The sequence below is a fragment of the Nicotiana sylvestris genome, chromosome 12, assembly GCF_000393655.2.
Source record: "Nicotiana sylvestris chromosome 12, ASM39365v2, whole genome shotgun sequence".
Lineage (NCBI taxonomy): Eukaryota > Viridiplantae > Streptophyta > Magnoliopsida > Solanales > Solanaceae > Nicotiana > Nicotiana sylvestris.
The window spans coordinates 149,202,534-149,214,832 of record NC_091068.1 but is presented as its reverse complement, the minus strand read 5'-3'; the positions used below and the strand labels follow the sequence as shown (position 1 = coordinate 149,214,832).

The window sequence follows — 12,299 nt, the reverse complement described above, 5'->3', positions numbered from 1 at the left end:
GGCAGAGATTGAAAAGCCGGTTAAAGTCCCATAACAAGAGGAGGTATTGAGGAAGTTCAAAAGCCTGGAGCAGTCCTTCAGGAACCTGCACGGATTGGGCAACCAGGTCAGTGTGGCCTACAAAGATCTATGCCCTTTCCCGGACGTCCAACTCCTTGCTGGGTTCAAGATGCCTAAGTTTGATTTATATTAAGGGCACGGTGACCCCATGGCACATTTGCGGGGTTTCTGTAGCAAAATGAGAGGGGCAGGCGGTAAAGATGAACTGCTGATAGCCTATTTTGGCCAAAGTCTGAGCGGATCGGCACTCGAATGGTATACCAGGCAGGATTCCAGCAGATGGTACACTTGGGATGATCTGGCGCAGGCTTTCGCAGGTCATTTCCAATACAATCTCGAGATAGTCCCTGACCGTCTCACATTGTTGAGGACCGGGAAGAAGCCCGGGGAAAGTTTTCGCGAGTTCGGGTTCCGCTGGAGAGAGCAAGCAGCCAGAGTTGATCCTCCCATGAGAGAGGGAGAAATGGTGGACTACTTCTTGCAGACACTGGATCCAACTTACTTTGGTCACTTGGTGACGACGGTTGGGAAATCCTTCAATGAAGTAGTAAAGATAGGGGTCATGATAGAGGAGGGTCTGAGGTCTGACAAAATCCTGAATTACTCAGCACTCAAGGCAACAACCCAGGCTATTCAGAGCGGCACGGGAGGTGCGCTGGGAAGAAAGAAGAAAGAAGAAATTGCCACGATTGAGGCAAGCAGTTGGTCCAGGTCTGGTAAACCATACTACAACCAACCCAGACCCCACAGGCCAAACTACCCATACAGCCCACCACAATACTACTATCCACCTCAAGAACCACACTTCTCCGTGCACCAAGCCCAAACATACACTCAACCTTCGGTTCGCCCACAATGGCACGTGCCGGCTCCCCATAACACACATACACCATCGCAAAACACCTATCCACCGCCAAGAGCTTACAGGAACCCTCAAGGGGCAGGTTTCCGGGGAAATCAGGCTTTCAGAAATGAAAGAATACAAAGAACATTCACTGAGTTGGGAGAAACCTATACTGCCGTGTTCCACAAATTAAGGCAGTTAGGCTTGTTGAGTCCTGTTGAGCCCAGATTACCAAATCCCCTTCCCAAAAATATGGACCACTCGGTAAGCTGTGAGTATTGTTCGGGGGCTCCCGGACATGATACCGAGAAGTGTTGGAAGTTGAAACATGCAGTACAAAATCTTATTGACACCAACAAGATTGAGGTTCAGACACCAGAGGCGCCCAACATCAATCAGAACCCGTTGCCGGCACACTTTGAAACCCACATGATTGATCTAGTGCACGAAGGAGGGGAGCTAAAGAAACCCTCACAAACAGTGATGATGATCCGTATCGGTTTAAAAGAAATGTTAACCAGTGGAAAAGCGGTAGTATAGTTGGAAAAGGTGGATGACAAGCCAGTTATGGTGTTGGAAAAGGGTCCAACGAGGCAGATGTGCAGTTTGTGGGGTTGAAAGCAAAAATCAACAATTGAACGGCTACTCCTCTTCCTATACGAAGGGAGTCTTGGTAGTGGGCTCTGATTTTCTTTTTTGTTGTCTGGATTATTCCAGGGTTGTAATCCAGATTTTTCTTGTGCTCGCCAAAGTGTGAAACCTTGCTATCCCGTATTTTAATAAAGTGAAAGTTTTTTTTCTCATTCCTTATTTTGTTTTAATTTTTCTTCTTATTTTTCTCTTCTGAACAGTTCTCTTTATACTGGTTCTAATGACATGGCATGCACGACGGATCTTCAACCTAGTCTAAAAAATCAATTTGATTTCGAACTTATAGTACAAGATTGTGATGATAAGTCGGAATACGATAAGGATGAAGCCTTCAAAGAAATTAACAGAGAGTTGAGCCAATTTGAAAAAAGAGCCCAACTGACACGGAAGCTGTCAATCTAGGGGATGCGGATGACATCAGGGAAGCTAAGATAAGCGTCCATATGGAACCAAACATCAGGGAAGAACTAATCAAAGCACTTACTGAATTCAAAACATTTTGCATGGTCATACGACGACTTGCCGGGTTGAAGCACCAATTTAGTGGTTCAAAAATTGCCCACTGACCCAGCATTTCACCCCGTCAAGCAAAATTGAGGAAGTCCAAAACCGACGTAAGTGTGAAGATTAAGGAAGAAGTAACCAAACAGCTGAACGCTAAGGTTATTCGGGTCGCTCGATATCCTGATTGGTTGGCTAATGTGGTGCCAGTGTAAAAAAAAAGGAGATGGAAAATCCGGGTGTGTGTTGATTATTGCAATCTAAACAGAGCAAGCCCAATGACGCTTTGTGATCAACAAATATCTAAGGGAAATGCGTCGACATGACTATCAATTCTGACGCAGTTAAGAGATATTATGTATGATTGTAATTGTTGTATGTTTGTATTTAGCATTTATCAGAGAATGAAATGACGGAGACAATTCTTTCTTCTATCCAAACACTTTAACCTTTGCTTCCCCTTTTGAGCCTTATTTATTCTTTCATACCCCTCTTTTGGAATCAGTAATGAAAATGAAAAAAAGTAATGATAATAAGAACAAAAAAAAAAAAAACAAAGGAATTGGGAACTACGCTTGACCTGATTCCTCGAAGAGGATACGTAGGCGCCTCACGGCTCGGTCATAGTGTGCATAAGATAACATAGTGTGACAAAATAAAAATCCCCAAGCAAGAAAAACTGGGGCAGAAGTTGGCGCTTGTAATTTTGGCAAGAAAGTTTGATTCCAAGAGTTGTACTATCTTACCCCTAAAAATTATTTTTGAACTTTGGATACCCTTTCTCCTTTCAGCCATACACAAAAACCCCTATTGATGTCCAAAAAGACCTCCCGATCAGTAACTGAGAAGTGCTAAGTCAATGCAAATGGAAGTCGGGAATAACACTCTGATCCCCAGCAAAGAAGAAGATCATAAGCTGGAAATGAATTGATAGCCGAAAGAATCCCCCAACAGAGAGAGTCATATCGGCAGCACTCCAATCCCAGCTGAAAAATAAAATAAAATGAGAGAGTCTTATCGGTGAAAACCTTCACAGGCACCATAAGGCGACGGGAGTTGAGAGAAATGAGAGAGTCTTATTAGTGAAAACCCCTCGAAGGGCACTATGAGGCGACAAGACAAGATTGGCGGGAAGGATCCACATTTGGCAAAGAGTTGAGTGCCTGTTTATCCCCAGCAACATGAGGCCGTCCGAAGGGTTGATTGATACAAATAGACTGGGTTGATTAATCCGGAATGCGTGACATGATCGTTGGGATCAGTTATATCATTCAGATAAGTTCTTTTCTTTCCTTTTCCCCAACATTTTGTTCAGAAAGACTTCTTCTTTTTCTATTTTTGAAATTCTTCACTTTTTCATTTCTTGGTTTAATGATTTTACCTCCCCAACAGTTTGTTTTTGAAAAGGATTTTCAGAGTTTACTACCAGTTGCCAAAATGATGCAAAGCAAAAGGCGAATACAATAGGCCAAAGATAAGGCGATAAAGTGAAAAGAAGTTGGTCGCAAACACAGAGTGGGGAAGGAAGAAAAGGAAAATTCATCCCCAGCAAGTTTTGATAGCGTAATGAAGCACAGAGCGGGGAAGAGGGAAAGGGAAAAACCATCCCCAGCAGGAGTGGCACGACCACTCACCATGTGTTAAAACTAACAAATTTTCTTTGATTTGAAGCAGGAAAAGGAAATCTTGTTAATGGCGAAAAAACATGCCACAAGGAAAAGCACCAACACTGGGGCAGAAAATTTTCTGCCATTTGTCGAAAATTTTCTCGAAGGAACGAGGAAATCAATTCAAGTTTTAAGAGATAGCAAGACAACACGATTCTAAGAAAGACAGTCGGAGGTAAGACAATTCCAAGTTTTTGAAGATGGGTTCATCCGCCCTCGAATAGGATATTCTGGGTTCATCCGCCCCCGAATAGGATATTCTGGGTTCATCCGCCCTCGAATAGGATATTTTGGGTTCATCCGCCCTCGAATAGGTTATTTTGGGTTCATCCGCCCCCGAATAGGATATTTTGGGTTCATCCGCCCTCGAATAGGATATTTTGGGTTCATCCGCCCTCGAATAGGATATTTTGGATTCATCCGCCCTCGAATAGGATATTTTTGGGTTCATCCGCCCTCGAATAGGATATTTTGATATTTTGGGTTCATCCGCCCTCGAATAGGATATTTTGGGTTCATCCGCCCTCGAATAGGATATTTTGGGTTCATCCGCCCTCAAATAGGATATTTTGGGTTCATCCGCCCTCGAATAGGATATTTTGGGTTCATCCGCCCTCGAATAGGATATTTTGGGTTCATCCGCCCTCGAATAGGATATTTTGGGTTCATCCGCCCTCGAATAGGATATTTTGGGTTCATCCGCCCTCGAATAGGATATTTTGGGTTCATCCGCCCTCGAATAGGATATTTTGGGTTCATCCGCCCTCGAATAGGATATTTTGGATTCATCCGCCCTCGAATAGGATATTTTTGGGTTCATCCGCCCTCGAATAGGATATTTTGATATTTTGGGTTCATCCGCCCTCGAATAGGATATTTTGGGTTTCATCCGCCCTCGAATAGGATATTTTGGGTTCATCCGCCCTCGAATAGGATATTTTGGTTTCATCCGCCCTCGAATAGGATATTTTTGGGTTCATCCGCCCTCGAATAGGATATTTTGATATTTTGGGTTCATCCGCCCTCGAATAGGATATTTTGGGTTCATCCGCCCTCGAATAGGATATTTTTGGGTTCATCCGCCCTCGAATAGGATATTTTGATATTTTGTGTTCATCCGCCTTCAAATAGGATATTTTGGGTTCATCCGCCCTCAAATAGGATATTTTGGGTTCATCCGCCCTCGAATAGGATATTTTGGGTTCATCCGCCCTCGAATAGGATATTTTGGGTTCATCCGCCCTCGAATAGGATATTTTGGGTTCATCCGCCCTCGAATAGGATATTTTGGGTTCATCCGCCCTCGAATAGGATATTTTGGGTTCATCCGCCCTCGAATAGGATATTTTGGGTTCATCCGCCCTCGTATAGGATATTTTGGGTTCATCCGCCCTCAAATAGGATATTTTGGGTTCATCCGCCCTCGAATAGGATATTTTGGGTTAATCTGCCCTCGAATAGGATATTTTGGGTTAATCTGCCCTCGAATAGGATATTTTGGGTTCATCCGCCCTCGAATAGGATATTTTGGGTTCATCCGCCCTCGAATAGGATATTTTGGGTTCATCCGCCCTCGAATAGGATTTTATTTTCTAAATTGTTGTTGAAGCCAGGCGCCCACCTGTATAACGAGAGGAATACTTTTTGTCTGTCCATTTCATATTTTAGGCGCCCACCTGTATAACAAGGGAATACATTCCACGCCTTTACCAATAGGAGACGCATTTCCTCCTAAGTTCATTTTACCCATAGGAGATGCATTTCCTCCTAAGTTTACTTTTACCCATAGAAGACGCATTTCCTCCTAAGTTCATTTTACCCATAGGAGATGCATTTCCTCCTAAGTTTACTTTTACCCATAGGAGACGCATTTCCTCCTAAGTTTAGTTTTACCCATAGGAGATGCATTTCCTCCTAAGTTTAGTTTTACCCATAGGAGACATATTTCCTCCTAAAGTTTAGTTTTATCCACAGGAGATGCATTTCCTCCTAAAGTTTATTTTATCCATAGGAGAGATATTTCCTCCTAAGTTTAGTTTTACCCATAGGAGAGGCATTTCCTCCTAAGTTAGTATTGAAGTTGGGAGCCCGCCCATATAACAGAGGCATACATTTCTGTCCTTTCATTCTGTTCTAGGTCGCCCACCAGTAAAATGCGGGAATACTTTCTGTTCTAGGTCGCCCACCAGTAAAATGCGGGAATACATTCTGTTCTAGGTCGCCCACCAGTAAAATGCGGGAATACATTCATGTTCTAGGTCGCCCACCAGTATAATGCGGGAATACATTCAGTCTTTTTCATTACAAGCGTTGAAGTTGGGAGCCCGCCCATATAATAGAGGCATACATTTCAAGATCAAGTCAGAAAACAATAAAATAGAGGGTTACAACAAGAATCCCCAGCAGGAAACAATAAAAATCCCCAGCACCGGGAAACAGAAGGTTGCAACAAGATGTCCCAGCACAAATTCAGGCGCATGAGTCAAAAGGAAGAAAGGACGCGTCTTGAAAGAAGCAGCTGGTGAACATTAAATCATGCCCAGCATAACAAGTCTGATGAAGAAAGCCGTACCCACCAGAGGAACCGCCGAAAAGCTTGATGAAGAAAGCCATGTCCCCAGCGGACCGAGCAAAATGATGAAAACTGGTATTCAGAAAAGCAAAGGGCCAGTATCATTCCAAAATTCAAGGAAGAAAAGCACCGAAGGAAACACAAGCCGACAAGAAAGCAAGGCAACAAGAACAAATTTTAGTCTAGCCTAGCTTCTTGTTTTCTTTTAAGCACGGTGTAACAAGGAGATCGGTAAGCAGTGATAACAGCATGCAACAGCAGTAACATCGCAGTCCCACGGTAGTCCCAGCTACCAAAAACTTCCCGAACTACATTGACCTGATTCCTGTTTAGCCCAGGATATGTAGGAAACCTTTGAAGCAAAGGTTCGGTCAAATCTTTTTCAAAAAATGCTTCACACGGAGTACTCGGATGGGCAAAAATCGCTCGCTTTATCTTTGCACGAAAACCCTTCGTGTCTTCGGGCAAAGAGGGGCAGCTGTAAGCACGTGATTTTTGCCCTATATGAGAATTACTCCCAAAAAATTCAAAAATAAAATAATTTTTCTTGGTGTGCAATTTTTGTGATATTTTGTGATATTTTGTGTAACTATTTGTATGTTTGTCTATGCATGTTTATTTGATTAATAAAAAATACAAAATATGTCGCATTTTTGCATGTAGGATTTAATTCTACAATTGTTAGTAATTAAATTTGTTTACAAAAATTAAAACTTACAAAAATAGGCATCTTTTGCATTTTTAGCATTTAATGTCCAAATGAACAATTTTATGCTTAATTATTACTTAATTGTGCGTTAATTGTTATTGGAAGTTAATTTGCGCTTTTATAACTTAATTTAGTTCTTAATAATAATTTAAGTACTTTTATAATTTAGTTTTAGAAAAATAAAAGAAGAAAAGAGAACAAAAATACAAAGAAAAATCGGATTGGGCCACTTCTTCAATTTCAAACCACAGGCCCAAATAATTGCCCAACTTTCCCCATGACCCGGTCCGTTTCAAACCGGGTCGATCCGGTCCGCTCCATTAACCCAACACCCCTTCTTCATTTTTGTCCAACACAAAACAAAACCAAAAAAATAAAAAATAAAAAGTGAATTATCACTATTAATAGTTTTATTTTTTGTTTTTTTTATATATTTTTATTTTTATTTTTATTTTTATTTTTTAAAAAAATATATAATAATTTCGGGAATGATTTAAAAAAAATAAGAAAAAGGGAAGTATTGAATAAAAAAATATAAAAGTAAAAATAGGTGAAATTCTCTTTTTTTTTTAAAAAAAAGTAAAAGAATGTAGAAAATTTAAAAAAATAAAAAGTTTTGTGGAAATTTTTAAAAAAATTTAAAAGTAAAAGAAGGTTGGAATTAAAAAATAAATATAAAGGTATCTGAAAATTTAAAAAATTTAAAGTAATTGAAAGTAGCATTTTTAAAAGAAAAAGAAAAGATAGTGGTTTGTTTTTTAAAGAAAAGTTAAATAAAGTGAGATTTCTTTTAATTAAAAAAATAATAAAATAATAAAAAACAAATCTGAAAATTTCGAAAATTTTGCTATAAATAGAAGAGAAAATTTAGGAAGAAGGGTGGAAAAAAAGAGAGGAAAAACTAGATAGAGAGAAGAAAAAAAGAGGGGGCGGAGTGAGAAGTATACACCCGATATACATTCTGGATACACTGAATATACAGGGGCAGAATTCATTTTGGAGAGTTTTGAAGTTGAAAAAGAATAGTTACTGCTTCATTGCCTCGCTTAAGATCTGAAATAGTCAGAACCTTCCTGCCTTTTACTTCTTCTCTATACTTGGAGTCGTTTATAGTCTCCTGGGTTTTCTGCTATTCCTACTGTACTGGTTTGCGGTGTTGCTGAATCTGCTGTTGCTGTGTTATTACTGCTGCTGACTTCTCCTTCTTTTGTTCTTGTACTGCTGTTTCCAGGTACACATTTGTACAATCTCGGCTTGAAGCAAAAATGAAATATTAATCAGGCTTTGTTCCTGTTGAATTCCTCCTGTTTAGATTTGTGGTTGAATATAATTTTCTTTTCTTTGTATAAAAATGTAGTTGATTGATTAAATTAGTAACGATGTCACATATGTATAACTTCTTCATCTAATAATGTTAGTTTAAATTAATCAAAGAATAGTTAATCTGTTTTGATATTATGGTGTGTCAATCTCACGTTTTAGTATTATTGAATAATAGAATATAGAATGAAAGCAGTTTTTCTTTGTACAAACTCGGTCGCAATTTTCCATTCGCATTAGCCGTAAACTAATAATTAATAAGTTACGTTTTTAGCATGTAATTAATTAAGAGATTTTCTTTTATTTTAGAGACGAACTTAATAGGAAAATATAGTCACTGTAGGTTTATCCTTTTAAATAAAAATGAGACGAGCCTCGACAAACAAAAATGCACAAGCTGCGGGGCCCTCTAAATGTATATATTAAAATACTTAGAATTCGGGACAGGCCGTTTAGCGAATTTTACGGCCTTCCCAAAATAACAATACGCTAGTTGCTTTAGGCGCACCTTTAATAATTTAACCTTCTTAAACACGGGTGCACATTGATGTGACCCAAATCCAAATCTCAATAGAGTCAAAATGTGTCGACGACCACGGGTACATTGATTGTAACGCGGTTCGGGATATATTTTCACAACGTTGCAATTCCTTGTAGAAAATAATAATAACAATTATGAAAGCGGTAAAAAGTTAAAATTTGCACATAAGTTCATATTTGTATAAAATCAGATAATCAAGCCGAATATAACAGTTGAGCGACCGTGCTAGAACCACGGAATTCGGGAATGCCTAACACCTTCTCCCGGGTTAACAGAATTCTTTATCCGGATTTCTGGTACGCAGACTGTAATATGGAGTCATTCTTTTCCTCGATTCGGGATTAAAATTGGTGACTTGGGACACCCTAAAACTCCCAAGTGGCGACTCTGAAATAAACAAACCAATCCCGTTTCGATTGTCCTTTAATTGGAAAAACTCCCTTGTACCCTCTCGGGTACGAAAAAAGGAGGTGTGACAATCTAGATAAATTATATGTGCTTTACAATAAGGTTAGTTGTACAAAATTCATTGCTTGAAGATATTCTTTTTTGGTGCTTAATAATTTGGAGGTTTATTTCCTTTATTTGTTCATGATCATAATTGTGATGATTTTTTTTATTTATATTTATTTTAGTTTGATGTGTTTGATTAATTTTAGAGATTAAATTGTGGGATTATTATAATTTGAATTGTTAGTGATAGATCTTTAATTTATCTTCTAGTTTACAATTATTATAATAAAGTCATTAAAGTGCGACATGAGCTATTGTTAATTATGTTGAAAAGTTTAATTATGATCTTTAATTAATTAATTTTTTGTGAAAGAAGATAATAGAAAATAAAAAAAAATGTATCAATTTTTCTCACATATTTATTTCTTTCTATTCTTTTATACAATGATATTATTTAAGCTTTTTTATCTAAATTGATACTTAAATTTATAACTTAGCATAAATTTCAATGGAGAGATATTTTCCTAAAGCGTCTTCCAAGCTCCCAAAACTAAGTTCAACATCTCAAGATTCAATTAACTTGGAAGAAGGCGCAAATGAGCCAGAACAACATCGTCAGAATGAAAGGGCTGATTTGAATTCCTTAGAGACTGATCCCCGAGAAAGATTAGCTATTCGAAAATATCATCCAAAAAAGAGAATATCTTCAAAGAGGTGTTTTCCGACCTTGAAATCATAACTTTCCTCAAAGAAATCTTTACGGTAAAATCATTTTAATCCTCAATGGTTTGATGAGTATGAGTGGTTGGAGTATAGTGTAACAAAAATGCAGCTTTTTTGCTTTTATTTTTATTTGTTTCAAGATGAATACATCAATCAAGGGGGAGTAGATGAAAAGTATAGGATTTACAAGTTGGAATAAGAAGAACATATTTGATATGCATATTGGTGGACCAAGTTATATTCATAATCAGTCAAGAAAGAATGTTGATGATTTATTAAGACAAAAACAATCAATTCAAAGTGCATTTGCCAAACAATCTGATCAACAAAAATTAGAATATCAGACTCATTTAGAAGTTGCGGCTGTTGATGTGATAAGATATCTTTTGACCCAAGGACTATCATTTCGTGGACATCGTGAAGATGAATCATTTATTAATAGAGGTAACTTTATTGAACTTGTTAAATGGTATACTGAACGATGTAAAGATGTTGGTGATGCACTTAAAAGATCTCCAAAGAATAATCAATTGAGTTCTCCATATATTCAAAAGGATATTATCATTGCATGTAAATGGGAACAATTGAATGTGTTATTAGTTGAGGATTTAAATGATAATTATTTTTCCATTTTAGTTGATGAATCTCGTGATGTATCATGTAAGGAGCAAATAGCTATTGTTTTGCGTTATTTTGACAGAAGGGGAAGTGTGGTTTATTGGTATTGGTCATGTTCGTGGTACTGCTATTTTATCTCTAAAGAATGAAATCATTGGTTTACTTGCTCGACATTTTTTAAGTCCATTTCATATATGTGGACAATGTTATAATGGAGCAAGCAATAGAAATGAGATATAAATGGACTTAAAATCTTGATGCAACGAGAAAGTAAAGGTGCTCATTCAATTATCAACTTCAATTAACTTTGGTTGCAATTTCTACAGGATGTGATAAAGTGCAAGAACTCTTATTATTAGTTTCCGATATATTGAATATGGTAGGAGCTTCTTTTAAGCTTAGAGATGAACTTCGTGAGTCTCAAGAAGAAGAAATTGAAGAAGTATTACGTAAAGATGAGCTTGAAACTTGTAGGGGCTTGAATCAAGAACTAGGACTTACTAGAGCTGGTGATATTCAATGGGGTTCTCACTACAAATCCTTTAATAATTTTATTCTTATGTTTGGCCCTATCATTGATGTACTTGATGCTCTTACTGTTAATGCACATTTTGAAAAAAAGTGTAATGCAAAGGAATATCTTTAAACATATTTAACATTTGAAGTAGTCTTTATATTGCATTTCATGTGCAATGTATTGGCAATCACCAATGAGCTTAATGTAGCCTTCCAAAAGAAGGATCAAGACATTATAAATGTCATGTTACTGGTTGGAGTCGCAAAGGAACGATTGCAACTAATTCGCTAATTGATGAAATATATAAATTTTGTATCAAAAATGATATTTTGATTCCTAAATTTGATGAGCTTTATACTATTCTTGGAAGATCTCATCGTAAAGTTATTGATTATACTGTGTTACATCACTATCGTATTTGAAGTAATTACTGGGTTCTTGCCCAGTTTGAAGAGAATAGAAGAAGAGAAAGAAGTGGAAGAAAAGAGAGATAAAGAGAGGCGTTTAGAAGAGAATGATATGAGTTATTTCACTTAGTCTAATGTATACATCATGAGGGAGTATATATAAGTATAATTATACTCCTTTTCTAACTAACTCTAACAACTAGGATTAGTAGCTTGTAACTAATTAACTAGCACTAGAAAATTACAAAACTGCCCTTTTATTCTTTGATTGTGTTATATCTTTCTCTACACTCTCCCTCAAGCTAGGTACTAAAAACACATTGAGAACACCTAGCTTCGAAGAAAGATATTCATATTGCATCTTGTTGAGAGCTTTGGTTAAAATATCTGCAGGCTGTTCTTTGGTAGATATGTATGTTGTTTTGATTAACTCTTGCATGATTTTTTCTCTAATGAATTGACAATCAATCTCGATGTGCTTTTTTCTTTCATGATAAACAAGATTAGCTGCATTCTGCATTGCAACTTTGCTATCACTGAACACTTCAACTGGTAGCTTGATATCAATTCCTACTTCCTTTAGTAATCTAATTAGCAAGATAAGTTCTACCACAGTTATTGCAAGACTTCTATACTCAGCTTCTACTAAGCTTCTTGAAAATGTAGTTTGCTTCTTTGATTTCCATGATATTAAGGAGTATCCAAACTTGACTAGA

General features: G+C 37.5%; 1 protein-coding gene across 1 annotated transcript; it reads left to right on the top strand.

The window, feature by feature from the left end:
• The first annotated feature begins 10,208 nt into the window (after positions 1–10,208).
• Positions 10,209–11,305, top strand: LOC104218667 (uncharacterized). The gene is made up of 2 exons (XM_070164643.1): positions 10,209–10,749; positions 10,986–11,305. Exons 1-2 carry the CDS (start codon positions 10,209–10,211, stop codon positions 11,303–11,305), a joined length of 861 nt encoding a protein of 286 aa, XP_070020744.1.
• Positions 11,306–12,299: the final 994 nt, after the last annotated feature.